The sequence below is a fragment of the Oncorhynchus clarkii genome, chromosome 3 (assembly GCF_045791955.1).
Source record: "Oncorhynchus clarkii lewisi isolate Uvic-CL-2024 chromosome 3, UVic_Ocla_1.0, whole genome shotgun sequence".
NCBI lineage: Eukaryota > Metazoa > Chordata > Actinopteri > Salmoniformes > Salmonidae > Oncorhynchus > Oncorhynchus clarkii.
Window position 1 is genome coordinate 53894684 of NC_092149.1, and position 27446 is coordinate 53922129.

At 46.3% G+C, this 27446-nt stretch overlaps 1 protein-coding gene across 9 annotated transcripts in view; it reads right to left on the reverse strand.

The window, feature by feature from the left end:
• LOC139397813 (low-density lipoprotein receptor-related protein 2-like) overlaps positions 1-27446 on the reverse strand; it is a 58657-nt gene that overhangs the window by 8912 nt on the left and 22299 nt on the right. For 4 of the 9 annotated variants that reach the window (XM_071144255.1, XM_071144256.1, XM_071144249.1 and 1 more), the window contains exons 15-59: positions 25996-26188; positions 25037-25162; positions 24603-24733; positions 24166-24303; positions 23772-24056; positions 23341-23580; positions 23098-23217; positions 22726-22842; positions 21357-21737; positions 21040-21054; positions 20376-20624; positions 19367-19578; positions 19082-19266; positions 18742-18970; positions 18130-18307; positions 17785-17913; positions 16816-16982; positions 16576-16719; positions 16274-16383; positions 15756-15933; positions 15276-15489; positions 13080-13319; positions 12769-12957; positions 11340-12260; positions 11044-11209; positions 10711-10869; positions 10325-10614; positions 9884-10084; positions 9629-9655; positions 9474-9512; positions 8986-9228; positions 8724-8849; positions 8396-8515; positions 7768-7899; positions 6094-6295; positions 5637-5932; positions 4819-5485; positions 4535-4705; positions 4219-4442; positions 3827-4004; positions 3506-3702; positions 3064-3309; positions 2698-2826; positions 1335-1454; positions 209-325 (exon numbers count right to left, since the gene is read on the reverse strand). In XM_071144255.1, the coding sequence (XP_071000356.1) occupies positions 209-325; positions 1335-1454; positions 2698-2826; positions 3064-3309; positions 3506-3702; positions 3827-4004; positions 4219-4442; positions 4535-4705; positions 4819-5485; positions 5637-5932; positions 6094-6295; positions 7768-7899; positions 8396-8515; positions 8724-8849; positions 8986-9228; positions 9474-9512; positions 9629-9655; positions 9884-10084; positions 10325-10614; positions 10711-10869; positions 11044-11209; positions 11340-12260; positions 12769-12957; positions 13080-13319; positions 15276-15489; positions 15756-15933; positions 16274-16383; positions 16576-16719; positions 16816-16982; positions 17785-17913; positions 18130-18307; positions 18742-18970; positions 19082-19266; positions 19367-19578; positions 20376-20624; positions 21040-21054; positions 21357-21737; positions 22726-22842; positions 23098-23217; positions 23341-23580; positions 23772-24056; positions 24166-24303; positions 24603-24733; positions 25037-25162; positions 25996-26188 (9141 nt within the window). The remainder of the gene's footprint in view (positions 1-208; positions 326-1334; positions 1455-2697; positions 2827-3063; positions 3310-3505; positions 3703-3826; positions 4005-4218; positions 4443-4534; positions 4706-4818; positions 5486-5636; positions 5933-6093; positions 6296-7767; positions 7900-8395; positions 8516-8723; positions 8850-8985; positions 9229-9473; positions 9513-9628; positions 9656-9883; positions 10085-10324; positions 10615-10710; positions 10870-11043; positions 11210-11339; positions 12261-12768; positions 12958-13079; positions 13320-15275; positions 15490-15755; positions 15934-16273; positions 16384-16575; positions 16720-16815; positions 16983-17784; positions 17914-18129; positions 18308-18741; positions 18971-19081; positions 19267-19366; positions 19579-20375; positions 20625-21039; positions 21055-21356; positions 21738-22725; positions 22843-23097; positions 23218-23340; positions 23581-23771; positions 24057-24165; positions 24304-24602; positions 24734-25036; positions 25163-25995; positions 26189-27446) is intronic. The other 5 variants (XM_071144260.1, XM_071144259.1, XM_071144262.1 and 2 more) reach the window with 3 other exon arrangements.

Here is a 27446-nt window from a genome sequence, read left to right on the forward strand (position 1 = left end):
CTACTGTAAATAAACATTGAAAAGTGACTTGAATTCACAATCTGACCAGAGGAAACCCGGAAACAGAAGAAGTCCATTTGTTTCGGTGGTCCTTTCTGTGTGTTCTGTGCCTCAAAAAGGTGAAGTTTTACTGCTTCTTTCCTTGGTGCTGTAATCCATCACACATTAATAAGCAGAGCCAACACCAAAACAAAGAGCCTCCACTCACCACAGTCCCTTTCATCTGAGTTGTCCTCACAGTCGTTGTCATGGTCACAGACCCAGCGGTCGGGAATGCAGAGCAGATTGTCGCAGCGAAACTCGCTCTCCGAGCACACACGCGGGCCTGGGGGAACACAGAGAGGGGAACTAAAGAATTAGCACTGCATAAGGGAAGACTTCATTCGTTGTCATTGCCACAGTCCAAACAAACACGATGTCGACACAGATGACAGAGGGTATTACCATATTACTACATTATTCTGGGATTGTTTTATAATATTTCATACAAAAACAGCCACTGCTTTGACAAATACCATAGTTCTAGTCCCTCAATTGGGTAATTGCAATAGCGCCGCTGAGCTATGACTTGTTTTCTGCATTAACAAACGATCTCGAAGCACCCAACCAATCATGCTGTCATTTTTCTGTGGTGAGTTCATGATGGAATTCACTGGAGGTGTTCTCTCGCCACGCATTACCACCACAGTAACAAAGAACAAACAAGCAAATTTCATCATACAACACATTAGTAGTTGTTCTTTGAAGCAGATACATTATCCTCATCAGCTGGCATGCTCTCAGACTTGTTTAAATTCTCCAGGGCAGAGGTGGCCGACTCCCTCACTCCCACCGACTGACATGCTGACAAGCTGTTTTTCTAGCAGCTGATAAGCCCGCCTCACATTAAACGGCTCCGAAAGACAGAAGTGTTAAGTCTTTTACAAGAGCACTTTGTTATCTGATAAAACAATAACATGTCCATTCTTTGCCATCAACACCTCTATTTCATATGGGTGACTCACGGTGTCTGAGCTACATTGGAATCCCCCACTAGAATCGCTTAGAAGACACTCAAAGCCATACCTACAAGTATCCAGCCTTTTGAATCATGTGAATTAGCCCATAACTGCTAAGGAGACACGTAGGGCCGGTTGCACCAGTTGAACTTAAAAAGGTTGGGCTTCAATGGATGAGGTAGAGTTACAACCTTGTTATGCCCAACTTGTACAACCGGCCCATGATGGCTCAGTGTAAAAGTGCCAATGCGAGGCAGCCAAGGGATCTAAGGTGAAGGTTGTTAATTAGATATAGTATTAGACAGTGGTGGTGGGTAGAGGTACTAAATAACTCACTGCAGGCGCGCTCATCCGAGCCATCACCACAGTCGTTGTCCCCGTCACACCTCCAGCGCAGAGGGACACACTGGTGGTTGTCACAGCGGAAGTCCCCCAGAGGGTCACAGGTCCCCTCCTCTGAAACCACAATAGGCACACACACAGTGACACGAGATAAGAAGCAAAAGACAACGCTCAAACGCATACATGCGCCTGTAGTGACACTTTCCCTCAAGTTCTTATCCTCCTTATCCTTAGTTCTTATCCTCCTTATCCTTAGTTCTTATCCTCCTTATCCTTAGTTCTTATCCTCCTTATCCTTAGTTATTAACCTCCTTATCCTTAGTCATTCCTTGAAATGTTTTATGCCCAAACATTGCATTCGTGCAAACACATGGCATGGTTTTACCAGACACATATTAAGCAATAAAGATTAAGAGGTTGTCCATTAAGTTTGCTTTTGTAGTCCAGGACTGGGCTTCATAAAGTGTCCGGGAAACCGACACTCGGTCATTTAGTTGATTTATCACTTCAAAATAAAAGCAACAGTCATTCCAGTATTACTTGTCCTCTTTGAGACCATTTCAAGACAGTGGTTAAGTTCCAGCTACAACCAGTGCTACTACAAGACACTGTCAGATTAATGAGAAATTCTTCAACACTGTGCATCATACTGTTTAATACAGCGTTGATGATAACTAGACTACAGAGCTTTGAACTGAGAGGTGCCATCTGGTTTTTAAAAAAAAATGAAAGCAGAGCTGATCATGCAGAGGGGAGTGCGGCATGCCTGAATTGGGTGAGCTCTGAGCTATGCCAGGTCTATAGGAGAGGACATGAGAGGAGGAGGGCTCGGCTGAGCTGTCTCTACCACACAGTGCTGGTGGTTTGAAAGATAGTGGTGCTAGAGGGGAGATCCCTCCTATCCCTCCACCTGGCTCTGCCGCTGCATTCCCTAACACAGATTAGCGTGGATCTCCCCTCTAGCACGGGGATGGCACTAATGGAGTGAGGGCCTCTGATAAGAGATGGGAGGGTCATGTCTGGTGTGTGTGTGGATCGGTGCGCGGTACAAGGAGCACAGTGTGCACCTTGGCCCCGTACAACGGCACACACACACGCACGCAGGCACATGCAAACTCTTTCACACACGCACAAACGCATACAAGCCATAACTCCAGAAAGTTCTCTCACGGGGAGCAGGCGGTGAGACCCTCTCCATCACTACCTCCCACTGTCACACGATGTAATGTTCTGCTAATAGCCCTTAATTCACTCCCGACACACATTGTTACCTCATACAGAAACGTTATTATTCAGTGCCGTGGGTTTGAACCATTTGTTGATTTATGTCTGAACGCTGATGTTTCAGTGGACTCACCGCAGTGCTCCTCATCACTGTTGTCCCTGCAGTCGTTGTGGCCGTTGCACACAGACCACAGTGGCACACAGCGGTAGTTGGTCCTGCAGACAAACTGGGTGTGGTTGTCACAGCGATAAGACGGCCCCACTGTGAAAAGACCACGTGAAGGAAGTCAATAACAAAGAACAACATGCAGACAGACACTTCCGAGGAAGTCTTTCAATCGTATATCTGGTGGGAGAAAACAACTGTTAATTGTGATTTTCCACAGTTTAGAATGAACGGGTCTCAGTAGGCTCACTGTAGCAATCCCACTCAACCCCTACAGTTGAGTGTGTGCTTTCACCACACGATTCTCTGTGTGATGTTGGGCGCGTCACTCACTGCACTCTTCCAGAGGCTCGTCAGAGTTGTCGCCACAGTCGTCGTCCACGTCACACTTCCAGTTCTGAGGGATGCAGCGGCCGTTACGGCACTTGAACTGACCGGGCCGGCAGGTCCTGCTGGAGCAGTGGGCGGGCTCCTCGTCAGAGCCGTCGCCACAGTCGTCATCCCCGTCACACTGCCACGCCTCTGGGATGCACCTCTTGTTGGCGCACTGCCACTGGTGGGTCTCGCACTGATGAGTGGCTGCACAGACCGTCAATTCAGTTTTAACCCTCCACTGAAGTACATTCACACACGGCTGCTATTTAACAACATCGATCATAAGGTTATGGGAAATCAACAGGTTAAAAACAGTGTAATCAAACAATTACAAAGAATGTTTCCTACGAGCTCAGAGTGTTCTCTGGAAACAAAAATGACAGCGCTAAATGCCACCCACCACACAGCACAGGATCTTCATCAGAGCCATCATGGCAGTCCTGGTTGCTGTTGCACAGGAAGTGGGGGCTGGTGCAGTTCCCATCGTTGCACTGAAACCGGCCCAGTGGGCAGTGGCGACTGGGGCAGGTGGAGGGCTCATCAGAGCCGTCTCTGCAGTCCCTCTGGCCGTCACACTTCCACCAGATGGGGATGCAGCTGTGGAGGGGAGGAGGGATAATACTGTTCAGGGCTCACCAATGCCTCAATTATAGCACAGGACATGTGATACGAAGCAAACAAGTGCATAGTAGTACAACTCTTAAGGTGAACTCCCACTCACCGCTCATTATCCGCACATCTGTACTGGGTGCTGGTGCACATGGGCCGGCAGCGAGCCACGCCCCCCAGCTGTACATTCTGGAAGTGGTCGGGGCATTCACAGGTGTGACCCCGCCCCCCGTCACGGAGCAGACACAGGTGGGAGCAGCCTCCATTGTTCACTGCACATGGGTTGTTCACTGGGGAGAGAGGGGGTCAGAGAATCAACGCAATCACATTCAGTACATCTGAGCAAACACAGGCACGGCATTGTCTTAAGGGTAAACACTTGAATGGACCTAACGGGCAGGAAACGTCAGGATAAGGAAGTGATAGCAACCTGAGTGTTGAGGAAGGGATGTTGATACAGGAGAAGAGGATACTCAGATTACTGTCTCCTAGACTGAGACTGACCTATGGGCTGCCTATAGGGATGGCACACGTGGATGTCGAAGGGTCTGTGTGTGGTGTTGGCAAGAGATTGGCGGCCGGATCCGTCGTATTTGTTGCCTTTCTCCACTGTGTGGGTGTTCCAGTCAGTCCAGTACACGGTCTCCTCAAACACAGTCAGAGCAAATGGGTGGGACAGTGTGCCATCATACACAGTGTGTCTGTGATGTCCCTCCAGGTCTGAGAACCTGAGGAGAAGAGGAAGAGTAGGATTACAGGAGGCATTTAGGCATTTAGGAAACAAAGCAAGACTCTATGGCAATTAGAAGCAAGGTCTTACTCAATGTAGTTGAGATGTGCATCTGACCAGTAGAGCTTGTCATTGCTGTAGTCAATGGTGACCCCATTAGGCCACTCGATCTTAGTGGTGATGATGGCTGTCTTGTTGGTGCCGTCCATTCCAACACGACCTATGAAGGCTTTGTCACCCCAATCCGTCCAGTAGACATATCTGACAGGGACCAAATCAGTTTAGGTTACTAAAGACCTCTTTTATCGAATGAACCAAGAATCAATCACACCACTTTTTCTCTGTATAATGACTAATGGGGCAGATTTACTCACCCATATTTTGGATGCAGAACGAGCGCCCTGGGGTTTTCAAAGCAGTAGGTATTATCGGCATCCACACAGTGCTCAGCCAGTTTCTTAGCAAAGCGCCCGTCCAGTTCGGACACTTTGAGACAGTCCAGGAAGCTGTCCAGCCAGTAGAGTTTCCTGCCCACCCAGTCGACCGCCAGGCCCTCCCCATAGAGCACCCCGTTCACCACCACTTCCCTGTTACTGCCGTTATAGAACATTCGCTCAATCACCCTGCGGCCCACATCAATCCAATAGAGCCTCCTGTCCAAGCGGTCAAAGTCCATGGCCACCACGCTGGTCAGGCCCTGCAGGATGAGGGAGTAGGCCTCTCCATCCGTGGACAGGTTACGAAGATAATAGCGGTTACTAAAGATGAGGTAGGGTGTGATGTGGCTGTTCTGACGACAGCTGCGGCCATCCGGTTCCCGTAGGAACCCGGGGGCACATTTACACATGTAAGAGCCCACAGTGTTCTCACACACCTGACTACACACAATGGGCGTCTCCGCACACTCGTTGACGTCGTCGCAGGTCTTGTTGTCGGACATGAGGCGGTAGCCGGGGCGACAGGTGCAGATGAAGCTGGTGGGCGTGTCAGTGCAGTTGTGGTCGCAGTGGTGCATGGAGGGGTTGGTGCATTCATTTATACCTGCATCCAGGACAAGACAGAACAGGCTTTAGAGGAGATTGACTATAAATTCAACACCACACTGCTCTGTTGTGATACTAAATACTTTATTGGCCTTGTATTTATATTTAAATGAATTTGTTTTACTGCTTTTAAGATATCATGCACTCACCACAGCCCTTCTCGTCACTGTTGTCTGAGCAGTCGTCGGTCCGGTCACACACGTTAAAGAGAGGGACACAGTGTCCGTTGTCACACCTGAACTGCCCGGGGGGGCACGTGGGCGGTGGCGTGCGGCACAGGTGGTCTAGTTCATCCGACTCGTCCCCGCAGTCGTTGTCCCCATCACAGATGAAGCTGTGTGACACACATCGTCCGTTTTGACAGGTGAACTGTTGCTGCTGACACGGCTGGTAGGTGCAGCCCTGCTCGTCACTGCTGTCACCGCAGTCATTCCTCCGGTCACACCTGCCACCAAACACATCAGTCACTCAGTGTGCTTCCCTGTACACCAGGTGGTGCTGCTGTCCAGTCCCAAAATGTACGCCGTAGTCTCAGCCTCTACAAAGCAATGATGCATTTAAGAGGAAATCTGAAACATGTCATAATTATGTTAGAGCCTGTCAAACCTGTAGGAGCTGCGTATGCAGAGGCCGTTACTGCAGGTGAACTCGTGGACGCCACACGATCTGCGCGTGCAGTTCTGATGCTCGTCCAACCCGTCAGCACAGTCCGCATCGCCGTCACACACCCAATCACGAGAGATGCACTTCCTCTGCGGCCCTTGGTTGTTCACACAGGTAAACTCCAAGGCGGAACATGTGCGGTCAGCTAAAAAACAACAACAGAGGGGCAGGAAAATGACACCAAATTAGAGAAGTTACGTGATGACGAAGACTCCGAGACTGGACCTAACATTTCTCGCGTTCCAAACATTCCTAAGTGTATTTCAGGACCTCTAGCCGTGACTTCGGTTTCCTATCCATCTAATGTGATTGAGCCCCATTGTTTGAAGTGAGACTCCTGCCGAGGCCCGTGGTGCTCTGAAGCCATGCGCTCCAGGCTCCTTATTGTCAGAGCCCACATTCGAGAGGAATGACATAAGAGTCTAGATCCACCCTGAGCCAGGATTCTGAGACAGGCACAAAGTAACGAGTGACGCAGGGGAAATCAGGAATGTGAGCTCCTTGGAGACATTCAACAGGAGCCGGTCTCCACCCCCACACCCCCAGCATGCATCCTGATCCATCAGTGTCTGATGGAGATAGACTGGAGAGGAATACACTAGTGGTGCGCGGGTCAGCTGTTTGTTCGCCCGCAATTGCGTAAACTTAGTCGACTTGTCTATAATTAGATACATGCCGCTTCTCTTCTGTCATTATATGTTGCCCTAGAAGACTAAATTCACCCTTGCTCACCAGAATAATGCCATAAATTGATATAATACATTTTTTCAATCTAATTGACTTCTGTTAAGTTCTCTGTCATCTTTACAAAGATGTTAATGGACCGGTTGTAAGGAAATATAAAGCTGTGAAAACAGACCCAACATGTTTCTGATAAGATTTCAGTTCGGCTTGGATGCATATCTTATGCGCTTGAAATACGATCCGCTTTTATGATGCCGATAAAGATAACACCTCTACAGAAGGTATCTAACTGCACATTCACATTCTCTCAAGATAAAAGAAAGACAACGTATTTCCCTTCTCCTGTTCCCCGAGTCAAAATTTGGTGTATAACCTTACTGTAAAAAAAAAAAAAGCTTAATTCTGCAAGAGTTAATATTAAGTCTATATGAGAGGTTATAGACCTCCGTTTTGTGACTGTTGTATATGTACAGCGCCTTACAATCGTCACACATGACGACACCGCCACCATCCTCTTTTACCACGTCGCCAAATCGTCCCCAAACATGACTTTTCTGGCCCTCCCTTCTCTTTATTTTCAACTCTCCATTTCGCAGCTTTTCTCTTCTTGAATTATTCTCTGACATTGTTCCTTTTGCCTCCGTGGATGACGTTAAAGCGTTTGGCGTTAAGGCCCTAAAGCTTAGGCCTACTCACTAATGCCAGATAGAAAAACCTTAATGCAGCCCATAGATATAAACTGCACGAGAATGATACATCTATGGATTATTTTCTTTTTTAAAGCTATTGTTTTCTCTTTATTCAACCCGCTCGCCACCCACCCGCCCTTCAGCCACGCAACATTTAATGACCCTTAATCCGCCCACCCCACGTATATAACCGTGGTGGACTGCAGGTTATAAGTCAACCCGCGCATCACTAAAATACACTCACCACAGTTGTGTCTCTGGTCCTCATCACTCATGTCTCCGCAGTCATTGTCCCCATCGCAGATCCAGGAAGAGGTGATGCACCTGCCGCCATCACAGCGGAACTGGTCGGTGTTGCAGGTTCTCACCGGGGTGGCTGGAGAGGATCAAAGGTCATAGACATCAGGACAAACCCTGCATGAATGGATTAGAACTAGAATATTATTGTGCTTAATACAAATACAAGTCAGTTACTTAAAACACCCAGTAAATGTCTTAACTGATGTCAACTAGTAAAGACAGGTCATGCATATCTGAACCCGGAATGAAACAGGTGAGGCTATCAAAGTAGTCACGGCATCTCCTCCACATTCCAATCTATGGTGATCGATTGAAACACAAGATAACGGGAGGTTGTGTAATTACCCTGGGACAGAAGGAAGAGAGGAAAGAGGAGAGAGGAAAGAGGAGAGGCTGTGTTGGTCAGAGGAGACTGGTGGGCGTCAGTAGGGAGGAATGTGGCAGACAATGGGAGGCCTGACTGATTGACTGACCACACCACTAACAAAGGCACACACTACGGACACATCAGCAACAGCACGCACGCACGCCAACGCACAGTATGGTGAGGGAAGGAGAGCTGTGGTACTTACTGCAGGAGGAGGGCTCATCAGAGCCGTCAGCACAGTCTGTACCCCCATCACAGTACCACTGGGCTGGGATACAGCGGCCATTGGAGCAGTGGAACTCATTCTGGGCACACGTGGAAGTGGCTGGAAGCGGAAAAGAGACATTAAGGGGTCACTCTCCTCTCAAACCCCATTTAGAAAGCATATGAAATGGCACCATATTCCCTATATTAGGCACTTACATTTTACATTTGACATTTTAGTCATTTAGCTGACGCTCTTATCCAGTACACACATTTTCACACTTCCTTTGACACACCCTAACTGTACAGATCAGGCCTGGGGGACTCACCGCAGTGTACAGGGCTCTCGTCACTCATGTCCCCACAGTCATTGTCCCCGTCACACAGGTAAGAGCGGGGGATGCAGATGTTGGTGGATGCACACTTGGTGTGTTCTGGCGGACATGTTCGCTCCGCTGAGATACATGACAAGAAGAGGATTGGTGCTATCATCTCGTGTCACACAGCAAAATCAATTATTTCACCACACTTGAAACGTCTCCAATTTTTATGGACTGACATTTGAACTTTCGATCTACTGTGTCGACTTACGGCAGTTTTGTTCGTCTGAAGTGCCATTGTCAAAGCAGTTGTTGATGCCGTTGCAGACGTAGTCCTTAGCGATGCAGCGTCCATTGTTGCAGGGGAACTCAGTGTTGGGGTCGCACGACCTGAACAGGCAGCCTACCTCATCACTGTTGTCGCCACAGTCGTTGTAGTGGTCACAGCGGTAGTGGTAGGGCACACAGCGACCGTTCCCACATGTGAACACAGTGAGCTCGCAAGTGTGGAAGGCTGCCAATCGAATAACCAAAAACACCATAATCAGAGATCTAGCCAATGGACAGGGAGACAAGGGGCTGTAGGTCTCAAGCATCTTAGAGTAAGAGTGCTGATTTAAGATCAACGTTGCCTTTTAGATCACAACGAATCAGATTACATGGACAGGGGGAACCTGATCTTAGATCAGTACTGCTCTGAGACGATTGATACATACGGGCCCAGGTGAAGATGAGCAGGTGTACAAGATGGAGATTTACCTGACAAGGCAATAAATGCTGCTGCCATTTGAACTTGGACTGCATGCAAGATATAAGATAAGTACATGAATGTATTAGTTTAGGATGGGGTTAGTAGAAGAAGACAAGCATCACTAAAAAGCTACGTTAGATTAGTGATTTGCAAGCATACACACCAAAAGGTTGGAAATCATTCTTGGATCCTGAAAAATAGTTGTGGCGGGTAGAAACAGAAATCTGGTTAGAGGCAGCATTTTAGAGACGGTTAAGAGAAGGACAGAACAGGTATAGGGATAAATCCATCAGTCAGCTGTAATCACAATCACATTCAAGACAAATCAATAAAGATATTAAAGGAAGATATTTCTAGATAGACAAGACAAACAACATTCAACAACACAGGCACGACGTGGGGCCACTAAGCACCATACCGCAGACTCTCTCTAGCTCGTCGCTTCCATCCCCACAGTCATTGTCATTGTCACACTTCCACTGAGCACGGATACAGCGTCCATTCATACAGGTGAACTGGTCTGCCTGGCAGCGGGTCCCGTTGTCAGGGATACAGTGCTTGTTGTCGGCCAGGTACCACCGACCCTCTGAGGGACACTGACACTCAGCACCCTGGGGCCCTGAGGAGAGGGGCAGGAGGACAGGCATCAGACGGATGGGGTGGTATGACAGACAGGCGTATGATTGCCCAACTCACATCATCCCAAAACAACATGACAACATCAAAACAATACGATGCTAGAGAAAATTACATTTTCAAAGGAAGCTTGGTCCAACCCCCACACTTAGCTACGAAGCTACAGCCTGCTTCTATTCGATCAGGAAACTTGAGGGTTAAAGTAGGGCCTAACTGCTAGTACCTGGGGTACAGATGTGACTGCAGCCTCCGTTGAACTGTTGACAAGGGCTGTTGCACTGCTGCTGCTTGTTGCGGGCCAGCACGTGGACATCCATGGGCCTGGATGGAAGGTTCTGGGTCATCACCCTCTGGTCAGACCCATCGTGCTTGTTAGCCCGGTAGATACTACGTGTGTTCCAGTCAGTCCAGTAGATGTACTGGCCATACATGGTCATGGCGAATGGGTAAATGGCTGTGCTGACGATGACCTCCCGATTGGCCCCAGCGAGCGAGCAGCGCTCAATCTTCTGTCTGATAACCAAAACCAGCATATATCATTATCGTGAATACAATCTGACAATGATTGATTTGTGAGAAGAATGTAGAATTATTATAAGAGGGTCTTACAGGCTGGCATCTGCCCAGTACAGTCTCTGCTCTTCATAGTCCAGGGTTAGTCCATTGGGCCACACTAGACTGCTGTTTACAATCTCTGTCCTGAAGTTCCCTCCCAAAGTAGCACGTTCAATCTTTGCATTGGTCCCCCAGTCTGTCCAGTACATATACCTGTATAACATGGAAATAGAATAGATTCCCCATTTTTTTTTTAAATCAATGACGGTACAGTGTACATTCAACGCATGCTGAATATCTATTGAAGATAATGAGTGAGAGCTCTTGTTATCATCACAGAGGGAGTGAAACGGTATCAGCATTCTTGGCATTTCTGGCCAGTCTTACCCCCTGCAGGGATCCAGCATGATGGCTCTAGGTCGGGTCACACGGGCGATGATGGATCTCTGCGTCCCGTCCAATGCCATGGAGCTGATAGTCTGGTTGATGTAGTCACTGTAGTAAATCCTTTTGTTGATCCAGTCATAGGCAATACCATCAGGAGCTCCTAGATCTGCATGGACACAAAACACACCACGTAGAAAAGTATTGCAATAAGCAAATAGCCCAAAAAAGCTGGAACCAGATGATTACAGTATGATGTTGCAATGTAATGGAACATATCCAGTTGTTATGTGTCTTACCAGAAGCCACCACTACTGGAGGCGAGGTGGGAGAGGACAGACTGATGTAGCTAATCTTGCTGCTCCCAGCCCCTGAGCTCTGGGTGAAGTAGATCCTATTGTCTGTGCGGTCAAAGTCCAGGGCCACGGACGTGCGGGGCACGTTGACCACAGGGAAGGGCAGTGCGTGGTCGTCCGGGTCCAGACGCAGACTCCGCATCGTGCTCTCTGTCGTATAGATGAGGTAATCATCCCGCGACACCACACAGCCCGCGTTGTCCGCCCCCAGGTTCCCAAAGGCACAGCCACACTTCTTGCTCTGGCTCCCGGGGAGGGCGAAGCAGAAGTGGGCACAGCCCCCGTTGGTCTGCAGGCAGGGGTTGTTGTTGAGCTGCTGGGCCGAGCTGGGCTGGGTGCGCTGGTCGTAGATGGTCACGTCTCTCAGCATGTTGATGTTGTCTCTGATGACTGCAGGCTGCTCTGCACTGCCTGGCTCCTTACTGGCCTGGAACACCTTCTTCAGGTTCCTGTCCACCCAGATGATGCTAGTCTCAAACACAGTGATGCCATAGGGAGTCGGGTAGCGGCTCCCGTACCGGACTATCTCTGTCTCTCCCCCCTGAGGGTTGACCCGGGCTATCATATCCAGAGAGTCATCCACCCAGTAGACATATCCAGTCTGGTAGTCCAGAGCTAGACCTCGCGGGGTTATAATCCCAGACGACACCAGCACAGTGCGGTTGGTCCCGTCCAGCAGAGCTCGCTCAATCTTGGGGTTCTGTCCGTAATCTGCCCAGAACAGGTATCTGTTTTTAGGGTCCACCACGATGTGGCGTGGCATGTCCACTTGAGTCTTCAACAGCACACGTCGGAAAGTTGTGTTTAAGCGCAGAACCTCCACATAGGTCTCCGTCAGGAAAGCGTTCGTGAAATAAAGGTTCCCTGAAAAGCACAGCCAAGTTGATATATATAAGTACAAGGGCAATGGAGATTAGATTATCTAGGAAGAGTCTCCGGTAATGCAGATCGTATTGAGTGGTTGTGTAAGGACAGAGTAAGTCCGTTAATTTGAATAGTCACCAGGGGCTGGTTTCCTAGACCCAGATTAAGCCTATTCCTGGACTACATTGCACTTTCAATGAGAGATTTTCCATTTTAGTCCAGAAATGTAATCTGTGTCTGGGAAACCAGCCCCGGATTAGTGTACCCATAAACTGAATAATTATTGGCCACACTTCCAAGATCTGCAGCACTCTCCAGTCCAGTCCTCACTTCTTTCTACTCACCTGATCCAGCCTGCTTTCTGGGAGTCAGACCCTGTGTTAAAGCCTCTTACACAGTATCCCTGGATACCTACTGTTGGCCGACCTTTACTTTCTCTACCTGCTGGCATCATTTAAACACTTTCCAATTGAGCTCTCTGAACACGAACCCAAAGCGGATGCCCTACCTGCAGCCCAGTCCACAGCGATGCCTCGTATCCCGTTGCGGCCTATTCCAGATGTGACCACGCTGCGGAACCCTGCTCCATCGGGCTTGATCCGACGGATCCCGTTCTGAGACGTCACAGTGCTGCTGAAGTCACACCAGTAGAGGAACCCCGAGGGCATGTGGACATCCACATGTAGAGCATTACGTCCTACGCGACACAACCAGAGAGGTTAACCTGGTTAAACATAAACATCAGCATTGACGTTGTATTGTTTTCCCCTGTACTAACGAAAAGACTGAACAACACATTTACATCTGAACAACACCCACCTCGCCCAGCCACTGGCACCATGGCCTCGGAGTGGTCAGCCCCCTCCAGACTGAAGCCTTTGAGGGCAGACAGCATGGAGATGACCACGTATGACTGGTATGGAGCACAGGTCCTGTTGTCAACGCTGAGCTTGAAGCCAGTAGCACAGGCACAGGTATACAGGCCTCCGGGCCGCGGTAGACACAGGTGCTCACACGCACCCCTGTTGTTGCTGCAACCGTTGGAGGTACCAGCCGAGACTGCAGAGGCAGACCACATGGTGGATTAGGACATGGCATTCATATCAAACGGGAGTCTGCACACATAGAACTACAAATTCATTAACATTTCTAAACATTCTAGGTCAAGGACAACAAGGGTAGTCAGGAACTTTTCAATATCAGACTAAACTATGTTACAAATTACAATCCTGGAACTGAGATAACCTCATTTCTGAGCCGTCACTGGAAGGAACTGGTGCAAACACCATTTTGATACATCGTTGCCAAATCAGGCTCAAGGGTTGATCTATTCCCAGAAACTATGTCACTTACAGTATCCCCAGCAAACCGGGAACATTCCCAGAACATTAGCTTAGATTCCCATTAAGTTTAAGTTAAGAGTTGTATCTAACATTAGGATGATAACATTCCAAAAACATTCAGATAATGTTTTTGATAAAAAAAATCTTTATTTTCTTCAATACATTTTCCAAATGAAATATCCTTGGAATGTTCTCCTAACAAACACCACAGAACATTCCTCAAATGTAATAATGTTCCAGTAATGTTTTGGTTCAGTGAAAGTTCCCTGAACATTTGCTAAGTTGCAGTAAATGCTCTCATAACACAAAAACTGTCCAGTCGTGCTGATGTTTATACAATGTTTGTATAAAACATTCGCCTGATGTTGCAAGAATGTTCCCAGAACACATTGCGTCTGTTCTTTAAAGGTTCACCGAATGTTTCATTAAGTTGTGGGAACAGTCTCGTGGGAACATTGTGGGGACATCACATAAGATATGTTCCCAAAACACCAAAAACAGTGTTGGATGATTATACAATGTTTCTTTTAGGGTGCAAAAAACATTCACCTGATATTACAAGAATATTCCCAGAACACATTTAGTGTGCTCTTTAAAGGTTCCCAGAATGTTTTATAAGGTTGTGGGAGCAGTCTGGTGGGAATATTGTGGGGACATCACAAAAGATATGTTCCTAAAACACAAAAACTGTCCAGTTGTGCAGATGATTATACAATGTTTATTTTAGGGTACAAAAAAACATATACCTAATGTTGCAAGAATATTCCCAGAACATATTTTTATGTTCTTTATACGTTCCTATAACATTTATTTAGGTTGTGGGAACATAGTGGGGATATGACAAGAGCTTCCCAAAACACTTAAACTGTCCAGTTGTGGTGATATTCAGATAATGTTTGTATCAGGGTGAACAACACATTCCTTTGGTGTTGCAAGAATGTTAACAAAACAGGCTTTCTGAGTTCTTTAAAAGGTTTCTAGAACATTTAATTAGGTTGTGGGAACAGAGTGGGTACATTAGAAGAGATAGTTTCCCAGAGCACAAAATATGCTCAGTTCCCACCAGACTATTCCCACAACCTAATAAAACATTCTGGGAACCTTTAAAGAACAGACTAAATGAGTTCTGGGAACATTTTTCTAACATCAGGTGAATGTTTTTCGCAGCGTAAAATAAACAATTTGGCATCATCTGCACAACTGAAATGTGTTTGTGTTATGAGAACATTTGCCACGACCTAACAAATGTTCTGGGAACTTTCACAGAACCAATTTTGTTTTGCTGTGTCCGCTCTGTTTTAGGGGACAAACGGACACTGCTTGTTCCATACACAATGCCCAGTGTTCCTTATAAGGGAAGAGTAACTGGCCATCTAATGCTCCCCTCCATCTCCCACATAATTACCCAACAGCTATCAAAAAGACCAAAGCAATGCCATAATTCAGCAATGCTATATCTTTACCCCAAAAATATATAACGGCCAAAATATGTATAGTATGTATGCATACTGATTAAACACTCAACAAAATACATTTAAAAAACTCCAGGGCACTGGTAATCTTGATGCTTCCAACAAGTTCATGTATCTTAATAAACAAACGTTTCAGTCTCAATCAATGGAGTGGGGTTCATATTTATTTGGCTGTACCATAAGGTCCCTCAGATACTCACTCTCCCTGTAGTGCACCTTCAGTACTCTCAGTCCAGACACGTTGTCCCGCAGCACCACCTTGTTAGCCCCGGTGGCCTTGTCCACTCGCTCTATCACCTCAAAGTCCCGGTCGGTGAAGTAGAGGAAGCGCTCATGAACAGCGACGCCCCAGGGATGGGACAAGCCTGTCACTATTGTGATGCGATTGGTCCCTTCTGGGTCGCCCCGCTCAATCTGCGGGGTTTTAATAACATCAAGACTGCCCTTAATACCAGATGTAACGTGTAAAATATATGCATAAGAAGCAATGAGTTGGACTACGTGAGGGTATTTTGTTAGAATCAGCCACATATGAATCATAGAGACCATAGAGCACCCTATTCCCTATATAGTGCACTTTAATTGTCCAGAGCCCTATGGGCCCTGGTCAAAAGAGGTGAACTATATGGGGTGGCATTTGAGACACCGGCATAGTGGTTGAGGGAGAGATGACGACCCACCATTCCGGTGCCTGTGACAGCCCAGTACAGCTTGTTCTCTCGTATGTCCACAGTGATGAACTCCACATGATCCAGGTTGTTGGTGAACAGGGTGACAGGGTTGGAGCCGTCCATGTCTGCGGCCGCCACCTTGGCAGGGATGCCACTCTCTGTGCCCTGGTCTGTCCAGTACAGTTTCCTAACAGAGAGAGAGACACGGCTATGAATACAGTCCCTCGGCATCTCCATCACCTCATATGAGAACATCTACGACCGATTCAATCAAAGCCCACGTGTGAGATTCAGAGAGAAGAAATCGGTACGTCTTAATCGTGCCAATACACATTTGATATGCTGACGGTGAATAGTTGATATGTACACTTTTTGCCTGGTGGTGGCTTGTTGGAGTGTGTAGTGTTGTGTTGTGTACAGTAACAGTGCTTAGGTCTCTCTCTGGGGTGGAGCAGATGGCATTCAGGCAGGCTGAAGGGGGTGAGGGACTGTGGGGATGAGCCAGAGCAGTGTTAAATGGGGCTTACCCACGTGCCGGGTCCACAGCAATGCCAACCGGAGAGCCTGCGCCAGTCGGGGAGCCATTATTGGTGATTAGAGTCTTTCTGTACTGCACCTCCCCGCTCAGCCTCAAAACCTGACAAAACACACACACGCACAGATCAGATGTACCCCCCCCCCCCCCGACAGAGGGGAAAACCAAACAAAGATAACTACTTTATTTTCGAAATACAATGTTCACTGTCAGTAGTGCACCACTCGTTTTCAGAAATAACTTCATTGTTATTATTATACAGGAGCATAGAGACGGGGGGATGTTTCAGCTCACCTCAATCGACTGGGTGGCTGGGTTGGTGTAGTACAGGTTCTCTGTCATCCAGTCCAGGGCCAGGCCCACAGGGGAACCCAGGATGGCTGCCGGGGCAAACTCTGTCCTGTTGGTACCGTCCGACTTCACCCTGTGGATCTCACCCTACAGAGGAGAATGGGACATGGTTGGTCAGAGCCTAGGGACAGCAGAGTAGTATCACTTCAGGTCTCTGTCGGTGTGGACGGTGCGAACACGTACCGGGTGCTCTACCCAATAGATGGTCCGCTCAATGTCGTCAAAGTCCACATCATATCCATTCTGAAGTCCCGCAACTGGGACCATGGCGTCGTTGCTCTTGTCGTCCGGGTTCAACGACATGCCGTAGATGACACTGTCTCTCACCACCACCAAGAAAGGATCCTCAACTGCAGGAAAATACAAGTATTCATCACCAAAAACATGGTGGCTCCGAATGGACATATAACCTATTGGACATATAGCCTATTGGACATATAGCCTATTGGACATATAGCCTATTGGACATATAGCCTATTGGACATATAGCCTATTGGACATATAGCCTATTGAGCACTGATTTCGTTTTTAAAAACAGGTAAAATAACAGTATGTTAAAAAAAGGTTGAAAAAGAAGTGGGTTCAGAAGGTCTGGTGTAAGCACATTCCACAGTATGATTTGCTTTGTCATCAGAGATTAGAATCAATAGATAGTTCGGAGGGAATTTTCATTCTTGGGTAATCATCACCTCTCGGGGGTGAATGCGTTCTGCATGGTTAGAAAAAGCTCAAGCCCTGAGATGGGTTACGCTGTTGACCTGAACACGACCCTCTAGACTTCACATTAAAGGTCCCTTGTCTTATTGAAACCCTAGTCACACTTTAATGATCCTCGATATTTACCTCTGGAAAGGGATTTTACAACAGAATTTAAATGAGATACTGTTGACAAGTCCTTTGCCTCTAAAATATGAGTCCGGCATTCTAGATTTCTTCTTTTACCGACTGAGAGCTGGATATGCCCAAAGAAATATGTTTGCAAAACAGCAGCTCTTTGTTTGTAGGTTTTAAGCATTCGTATCAATACCTACCATGAATAAATACTGTATGCGTTATTAGAGAATTATAATCTATCTGTTCTATCTGACCTCACTTCCTTTTTAATGAAACTGTGAGTGAGGAGTGTTTCTCTCAGGTTGGCATGGAGCCTACCTCTGGCACAGGTGAAATTGTCTGCAGTCAGGGTCCAGCCTGAGGGACAGGCGCAGGAGTAGTAGCTGGGCCCAATGGTCGAGAGCAGACAGATATGAGTACAGAGCCTCCTCAAGCAGTGGTTTTCACCTGCACACAGATCCAATAACACACACACACAAGAAAGACAAAAATCAACAGTGTTCAGTATCCTCTTTGTTCATTCAGAAATGTAATTTAAAATACAATGGCAACAGTGTACGGTGCCAATACTAGCTTATGATATCACCATGTCTAAGATGTATTTTTAATTGGCCTACCATATGTCCTAGAATGTTATTGATCAGTGGTGTGTCCCTGTCCTACCTGCAGGCTGCCTGGCAGGGTGTACCGCCACCAGGCCCATGGGCTGAGGGAGGTTGTAGAGCATCACTGTCTGGTTCTCCCCGTGCCACTTATGGGCTCGGATCACACGGTTGATGTATCTGTCGGTCCAATACACAAAATCCTCAAAAATGGTAATTGCGTGGGGATGTTGCAGTACCTTTTTATTGAGAGCAGAATAAGACAAGAAGTGTATTTTATTGATATTATTCCACACAGATGGTAAATCGGTAAATTATGTTCTGTATGCAATGCTAATGTTTTTCCTAGTTTAATCGATATCAATCAGGGGCGCAACTTTCACTGGCGGCGGGGGACATGCCCCCCCACATTCTGAAATTGCATTTTTGTCCCACCCAGTTTTATCATTGGAATGTGATACAATCTGATAAAATGGTGTGCTTTATGACCATGCTGACGCCTCTGAACGATCAGGTAGGCCGTTTGGAGTGTTTATCCGACTGGATAAAAATATAAATAATAACATAATAAAATATATATATGTCCCCCCCATTTCTAAAAACAAAGTTGCACCCCTGATATCCATTATATCAATGTAAATAAAAATCGACAGAAAATGCCATGTATCCTCACCAAATCGCTGGCCAGAACTTGTTTCCTGTTGTTGCCATTGTAATCACAGTAGTCAATAAAATCCAGGTAGGCATCAGCGAAGTAGAGCAGATTGTTGGGATAGTCAATGGTTAGGCCGTTGGGCCAGTAAATTTTGTTGCTTATAATGGTTGTCCTCATCTTCCCGTCCATGCTGGCCTTCTCAATGCGAGGGTTCCTCCCCCAGTCTGTCCAGAACATGAGGTGAGCACTGCACAATAGATCAACTGTTATAGTTACAGTCAATTACATTTGCATTATTGTAATTCAAACGTGTCCTCTTCTCTACCATGTATGTATGTCCACTGTAGATGAGCCTCACCTGTCCCTTGGGTCCAGCACCAGGGCTCTGGGATTGGTCACGTTCTCACTGACCAACACAGTCCTGTGGGAGCCGTCCAGTTTGGACACCTCGATGGTCTCCAGAACATAGTCAGTCCAGTAGAGGTTCCTGCCCACCCAGTCCACTGCCAGACTCTCTGTCACTGTCACTCCACTGTCAAAAACCTGTCAAAAATCAAAACACAGGTTTAAGTGATTGGAGGTCATTACACTGAGTAGAGAATTTTTGTGAGAACTGGAAAGACAGTCAGTAGTCTGTACTCACCACGGCCCTGTCAGAGCCATTTTTGTGAGCGCTCCATATTCTGTCCTGGCTGGTGTCAGACCAGTACACACGGTCAGTCACTGAGTCAAAGTCCAGGGCCACGATGTTTCGCCCATCCCGGACCAGCGAGCGGACCACATTGGGCTGAGTGGTTATGTCATCGGACACAATCTGATTTCGGCTGGCAACTAACAGGAAAGCCTGACGTGAACCTGTGAACAGAAACCATCCTCTTCTCACCTGTGCCTTCTAATTCAAATGAGACTAATCATCAGCTATAGAACATTCTACAGAGGACTTCCCAAACTTCAAAACACGATAGACAGAGCTCCTCGGATATCCACAGCAGGGGATCAATGCAGCTCTGTTGAGAATAATGGCAAATTGAATTACAGGGCTTTTTAGCAGGATATCTGTGATGGGCTCATGTCAGGTACACTACTCATAAACAAGCCCTTTGTTGCTGATTATCTCCTAATTACCTAAAGAGAGAGTCAGTGAGTGGCATATATGTTATTCGTGTTATCTGGGGAAATCAGAGCCGAGTGGGAAGAGAATGGAGAAGAGTGAGAGTGAGTCTGTCCGCCCGGTGGTCTGAGACCGAACACCGACTCCATTTCGATCATTCCTGTCCAGCCACTGGACGGTTTATCATGTCTGTGTGGGCCAATCAGACGTTCTGTATCTCTGTCTGTCATCTGGAAGACTGGACTTAATCCACAGACGGAAGATACGTCTCATATTTTGAAATTAGGCCAATTATGTTTAGAGGAAACATAATTGAGTATGTTGTGGACCAAATGGACTGGTGAGATAAAATGCCTCTGTATCCAAATGTGAGTAAAAGTTTATAAGAGCATAGAATTATAGTGTGGCAGATGCAAATTCCCTTCAAATACTCTAACCACACACACACACACACACACACACACACACACACATACACATACACATACACATACACACACACACATACACACATACACACACGCACAGTCTTGCTCCTCACCTGAGACCTTGCATGTCTGTTGGTCGGCCTCCAGAGTGTATCCATCTGAGCAGTGACAACGGAAGGAGCCTCTCTCGTTGAAGCAGTGCTGACTACACAGCCCAGGAGGGTCACACTCATTCAGGTCATCACACGTCTTCCAGTCATTACTCAGCTGGTAACCCAGGGGACAGGTGCACTGGGCCCCAAACGGACCCTGGATGCAGCCGTGGGTGCAACCAGCGTTGTTGTCTGTGCAGCTCTCCTGATCTAGGAGGGTAAAAAGAGGAGTGAGTCAATAGCTGTCATTCTTAAAAACAGACGGTAAGAAAATGAAACACCTCGGTGACATACGCAGCAGGCAATGTGGATAAATGAATCAAACGTATGACGGCAATGCATCTACTGTAGCTAGCTGCTCAACGAATCACAGTGCTGCAAATAGAGCATCAACACAGCACCCCAGAAAATATCTATAGACTTTCTATTTTGTATCAAATATTACCATTTGTACATTCTGAAACACATTTTCTACATTTGTAACTACAGACAATCATTTAATTTTATCCTCCAATTGTGTTTTGCAACACTTTACCCATATTCAGAGGGTTAGTGTGGGTGGCAGGTTTGGGATGAATCAAAGCTACACGCGTGAGGTTTAACCAATGATTGAGGTTGTTCCTACCTGGCAAGGGCTCGTCTGAAAGCAGTGAGGACGGCAGGAAAGGAAAATCATAGATCACTTTTAAGTTATTACAGACCAAATCAACACATGCATGATTTGAACACAAGATTCCAAGCATAACAAAAATTCCTCACAAACATTCAAACAAACAAACATTAAAACCACTGAGATCAGGAATGCCGTGAAAAATATGTCTAGATTTCAAGTGACCAGTGAACCTAGAAAATTACAAAAAGAAAACGTTCAAAGACTGATTTTCGTAACGACATTATTAGAATGCTGGCCCAAAAGGCAGAGAAGCAGAGATGGTGACTTACTGCAGAGCGGGGACTCGTCCGCACCATTGGGACAGTCAGGATTGTTGTCACACACCCTGCTGATGTTGACACACACACTGTGGCCCGGGCACTGCCACTGCCAGCTGGGGCAGCGGAAAGGTGGCGTGGGGCAGTCTCTCTCGTCACTCATGTCCCTACAGTCGTTGTCCCCGTCGCAGAGCCACCGTTGGTACACACAGTTGCCGTTGTCACAGCGGAACATGGAGGTGGGGCAGGTGCGGGGGGGACAGACGTGATGCTCGTCTGAGCCGTCCTCACAGTCCGGGTGACCGTCACACTCCCAGGTGGAGGGGATACAGCTGCCGTCTGACTGGCACTGGAACTCACTCTCATGGTGGCACATCCCTGGGGGTCTGGTGGCTGGGCAGAGCAGGAGAAGGCAAGGTCAGACAGTGTAGTGAAGTGTGGCTGAAGCTCAGGAGGAAGCCACAGCAGAACCTCTGTGATGACGTCACCTCATTAAGAGTAATGGTCTAACCTGCTGTGCTCCAAGACCAGTCGGTCGATCAACTCTGCATAGCAACTGATCATTCAATTTTATTGCAACGAGGTTGTATACTTAACGACAGCCATCGAATCTATGCTCTGCATTAAAACACACCATTTCTGAAACATTTGTAACGACTCATTTTTGTTTTTGCAACATTCCCATATTCAGAGGGTTAGTGTGGATGGCAGGTTTGGGATGAATGACAGGTACACGCGTGAGGTTTTACCAATGATTGAGGTTGTTTCTACCTGTTAAGGGCTCGCGATCGTCTGTAAGCAGTGAGAAAGGGAAGAAAGGAAATACATAAACTGGTCATCCTAAACTGAACAAAAATATAACTGCAACGTGCAACAATTTCAACGATACAGTTACAGTTAATATAAGGAAATCAGTCAATTTAAATAAATTCATTAGGCCCTAATCTACAGATTTCACATGACTGGGAAGGGAGGCAGCCATGGGTCAGCCTGGGAGGGCATTTGCACCCACTTGGGAGCTAGGCACACCCACTGGGAAGCCAGGCTTAGCCAATCAGAATGAGTTTTTCCCCACAAAATGGCTTTATAACAGACAGAAATACTCCTCAGTTTCATCAGCTGATGAATGCTGATGATCATGCTGTTTAATCAGCTTATTGATATGCCACACCTGTCAGGTGGATGGATTATCTTGGCAGGAGAAATGCTCGCCAATAGGGATATAAACAAATTTGTGACCACTTTTTTTTGTGTGTATGGAAAATGTCTGGGATCTTTTATTTCAACTCATGAAACATGGGACCAACCCTTTCCATGGTGCGTTTATATTTTTGTTCAGTGTACTTTCTTGTGACTCAAAACAAAGAGGTTGATGACTTACGACAGCCAGACTCATCTGAGCGATCACTACAGTCAAAGACCCCATCACAGCGGTAGTAGGAGTTGATACACTGATGTCCATTGGAACACTTGAACTCATAGAGAGTGCAGTTGTAAACTGAAAAAACAACAGCATAGTGTGCTTAGACTGAGATATTGCAAACAGTGTGGATGGAGGACGCAGTTCAGAACATGCAAAGTCATTGTGAGTACTGTATAATACACATGTAATGAGATCAATGACATAAGGCAATATCAAATGCGTGTGTTGATTCAGTTGACTTGAAATGATGTGCCACTTGTTGTTGGTGCTTTCTAGCTGTGTTAGTTCCTAAATACAGTACAGTGTTGAGAGGTATACAGAGACACTCACTGCAGCCCTGTTCATCAGCCCCATCCATACAGTCTCTGTCACCGTCACACACATAGCTGGGGCTTATACAGCGGTGGTCTGGGCACTGGAACTGTTCCGGGTGGCATGTACCACTGAGGTCTGCCAACACAGAGAGACCAATGGAGCTAACAGTTAGATCCCAAAAAGACACTCAACAACAGAGGAATTAGTCCTACAATAAATGTGTGGAAATAAAAGTGATCCTTGACTAGGGAGACTCACTGCAGTTGGCCTCGTCGGAGCTGTCCCCACAGTCGTTGTCTGTGTCACACATCCAGGTGTGTGGGATGCAGCGGTGGTTGGCACAGGTGAACTGGTTGGCCGGGCAGGTGCCAGGGTTCTGGGTGGGGCAGTCCCGCTCGTCACTGCTGTCGAAGCAGTCGTTGTGACCGTCGCAGTGCCAACCACTGGGCACACATTGCTGATTGGCACAGGTGAACGCCCTGGGTGAGCAGGTGGTGTCTGAGCGAGAGCAGGAATGATTAATGAAACAGAAATGTTTTGCTTCTTGCTAACACTGTAACAAGCCATTTAAAGTATACTTACATCTAAGTATAAGTATATTAAACATGATTACTAATGCCCCAATAAAGTGCCTCGAGTGACCTACTAACAGTTAGTATAGACCAATGAAACAGATCATAATGCATTACTATGAGCTCTTCCACAGTTGGCCTCATCGCTGTTGTCGTGGCAATCATCAACGCCATCGCATCTGTAGTTCTGAGGGACACATTTCCCGTTGGTGCAGGAGAAGGAGTTGGCACCACACTGCAGCGTGGGGGGCTCGTTGGAAGGGTCCTCTACACACGTCTGCTGGTTGGGCGCCAGCTTCAAGCCATACGGACAGCCACACACCCTCTGCGAGTCCGGCGCCGGGAAGCAGAAATGGCTGCAGTCTCCATTAGGATTAGTATTCCTATTGCAGAAGTTGGAACCTGAGAGGGGCAGTAAAAGGATATCATTAATGAGTACAGTGATGGCCACATAGCTATCCTCCATAACATAAACACTGCAGGCAGGGAAAGCAATGAAAGAGGTGCTCACCGGTCTGGGAGTTGTAGTTGAAAGATTTGACGTGCATGATGTGGCTGATTCCCCGCCTGATGATGACCATCTCTCCCCCGTCAGTCTTGCGCACACGCACGATCCCACCCAGGCGCCAGTCAGTGAAATATGCATAACCTGGATGGGCCGAGCAGGAATGCTCATGAAAGTGAGACCCGGCGTTGAGAATATCAGGGCACGACCTACGACATTAGCCATTCTGTCGCTCATCACCAGTGAACTAATGTTTGAGATGACACGGTAATTGGCAATTCTAATGATCATTAATCGAGCATGTTTGACAAGTAGTAATGACATTTTAAAGGTGAAAGCGTTTATACAATAACAAGGTAGCTTTACCTACGATTGATGGAATAGTGATGCATACCGTTCCCTATGCAAATTGAATTCATGAGAACATGTGAAGATTTAGTCACCTCCAAAGATGGTGAGACCAAAAGGATGTGAGATCTGAGTGATGCGCTCCAGAGACAGCCTGTTCCGTCCATCAAAGTTGCTGTGCTCGATCTTATCAAAGAAGGCATCCACCCAGTACAGGCGCATGGAGCTGAGGGGGAGAGACAGGACCAGTGGAACAGACAGACATTATTATATACTGTTGCACAAACATATTGTCAGGTGGAGGATTAGTGAAGATCATTCTGATAAGACGCTTAATTGGATCTTAGATGGGTGAACAAAAACATGATGTCAACTTATCACACATGGTGGCACAAGGTTGCAATGTAGTGACAAAGTCAATCCTAAGGATCTAATTTGTTATTCATGAAATCTGTTTTCTTGACCAAGTTTTACTGGAAGAGGAAGAATGTCGTATTTTGAGGCCATTCCTCTGAGACCTTTGGCTCACCTCCAGTCGATAGCCAGGCCGTTGGGCCAGCCAAGTGTAGTGTTAACAATCGACAGGGCATGTGACCCATCACACCAGGCCCTCATAATCTTCGCTGGACGATACCAGTCGGTCCAGAAAATATACCTGCCAAATAAAACATACACATTAACCAACAATCACACTTATATGGGAAAAGATGATTGTGTCTGTTTCACCTCAACCACAGTAGACTCTGGCTTTAGGACCACTTCAAAATCTTCTATGAACTGAGAAATATAGACAGTTTATTTGAGAGCGCCACGGGGGTTTTTCCGTTTAAGCTAAGTTCTTAGTGTCCACTACAATACTGGCCTTCATGCATCACTAATCTAGGCTGTTGGACCCAGAGGCTTTATGATTTTGTAGCTATTGGAAATGTCCCACGGCACTAAATAAAGACTCATTTTTATCAGGTTTGGGGTTTAAAGTGTGAACAATCTATGAGAGAGCCGGTACCTCTCGCATTATGCTAGGTGTGACTAGACATAAGTGCTCAGTTTGCTAATGCTTTTTCATGTTCTTAATAGGCAGGGGTCCAGGATGAAAACGTGGGCCTCTGAGCCCTGCTGGGTCTGGCTAATGCCCTCACTAAGTTGTGCTTGCCCAGGAACATTTCGCCTACTTGACCGATTTCTCACACTATCTGTGTTTCCTTTTGACTTCCTATGGTGCTTTAAATTAATCTAAAGTAAATATAATCTGATTATCATTTATATTAATGAATTGAATAGAATCAAACGTTTCAATTAGGATATTATTCTGTAAAAAGCATGCATTACTCGGTAAAGTCAACATTCTTCATGCATCAACAAGGTACAGAACCCTATCATATCTGCTATATATCCCTCTCTCATGTTTGTTGCCACAGTCAGGCTGGAAGTGGCACCAAACCTCTCTCCCTGACCCCTCCTCCTTAATCCCAGCCCAGCTGTATTTACCCAATCACAGGGTGCACCACGATGGACCTTGGGTTGTTCAGGTTGCGTATGATGGCTCTCCTGGACTGATCGGCCAGCTTCATGACTGAAATACTCCTGTAGCGCGGGTCTGTCCAGTAGAGGTTCTTTGAAATCCAGTCGTAAGCCAAGTCCTCCACGCCGTCCACTCTATTGGCAGCTAGCACCTCTCTGCCTGTGCAGAACAAAGCGAGGACACCGCCATTTAGTACAGAGATGAAAGAGGAACACAGTTAAGTAAATAGACTGTCAGCTTGCATTTGCCCTATGTAGACCTGACAGAGAAAACTAGGGCTGGTCAACCCTATGTTGCAAGAACAACACCACTTATCAGAGCAGTTTGTGGTTTAATTTTATCCTGGAATTTCTTTCTTCGTGGATTTATCACATCAGTAACTTATTTTACAGGGCTATCGAGTCGTAAGTTGGAAGATAAATTAAGTTTAATTCCAAAATGCTATATATACATTTTCAGAAATGTTGGTGAATTAGCTTTTATTGTTTAAAGAAATTATGAAAGAGATTGGTGTATTTTTACAATATCTAATCATGGCATGGTGTTGTTCAATAACAGACATGTGTTTGTTTAAAATCTATCAATTGATGGTTTCATTTCAGAGAGACAAATAATCATGTTTTTTTGCTAAATGCTATATATCTGCCTCTCTCAGAGAAATAAGTAGTACTGCTAGGTTTTACACAGTCAAATGTAATGAAAAACTATATTTTTAATAAAGAAATATACAAATGATACAATATTTTTCAATAGAGTAATATGAGATCTGTATGTAAAACTTTTACAGTTGACATTTTAGTTATGTAGATGTTCTAATCCAGAGCGATTTAAGTAAGTGCATTTATCTTAAGACGGCTTGGAGAGACAAACATGTAGCACAGTCAAATGTACAGGATATAAACTTTCCATTCCAGCTAAACAATGAATATATAGTGATTTACAAAAAAAAATCGAAAATATATTAATTAAAAATCTGAGAGCTAATATCTTACAAACCACATGAAGGTACCCATAAGCAATAGTTTCTGACAAATAAACACAAATGTGAAAAATTGGTGGTTTTCGCGTTCTGGAAAAAAATGTTTGTTTTATCACATTCTGGAGCCTGATTTTGAGCTGTTACGTGATAGTTTCACTGCTGTCCATGCTCCTGTCCACTCCCTACCCCCCTCTCTACCTCCCTCCCTCCTTCCTTCTCTCCCTCCCCCATTGCACTGCCCGGCTCCATAAGGCACTCCTATAACTGACGTGGTATAAGCTCGGCTGGATCACATGCTTGAGCTCTCTGCTTGAAACGATATTATGTAGGGTTGTAAATATGGTTACAAAATTAAATATAAAAAACTATTTCCATGATAGTAAATGAAAAGTATTTCTTCACATTCTAATATAAAAAAAACACTCAGTGATTATGAAC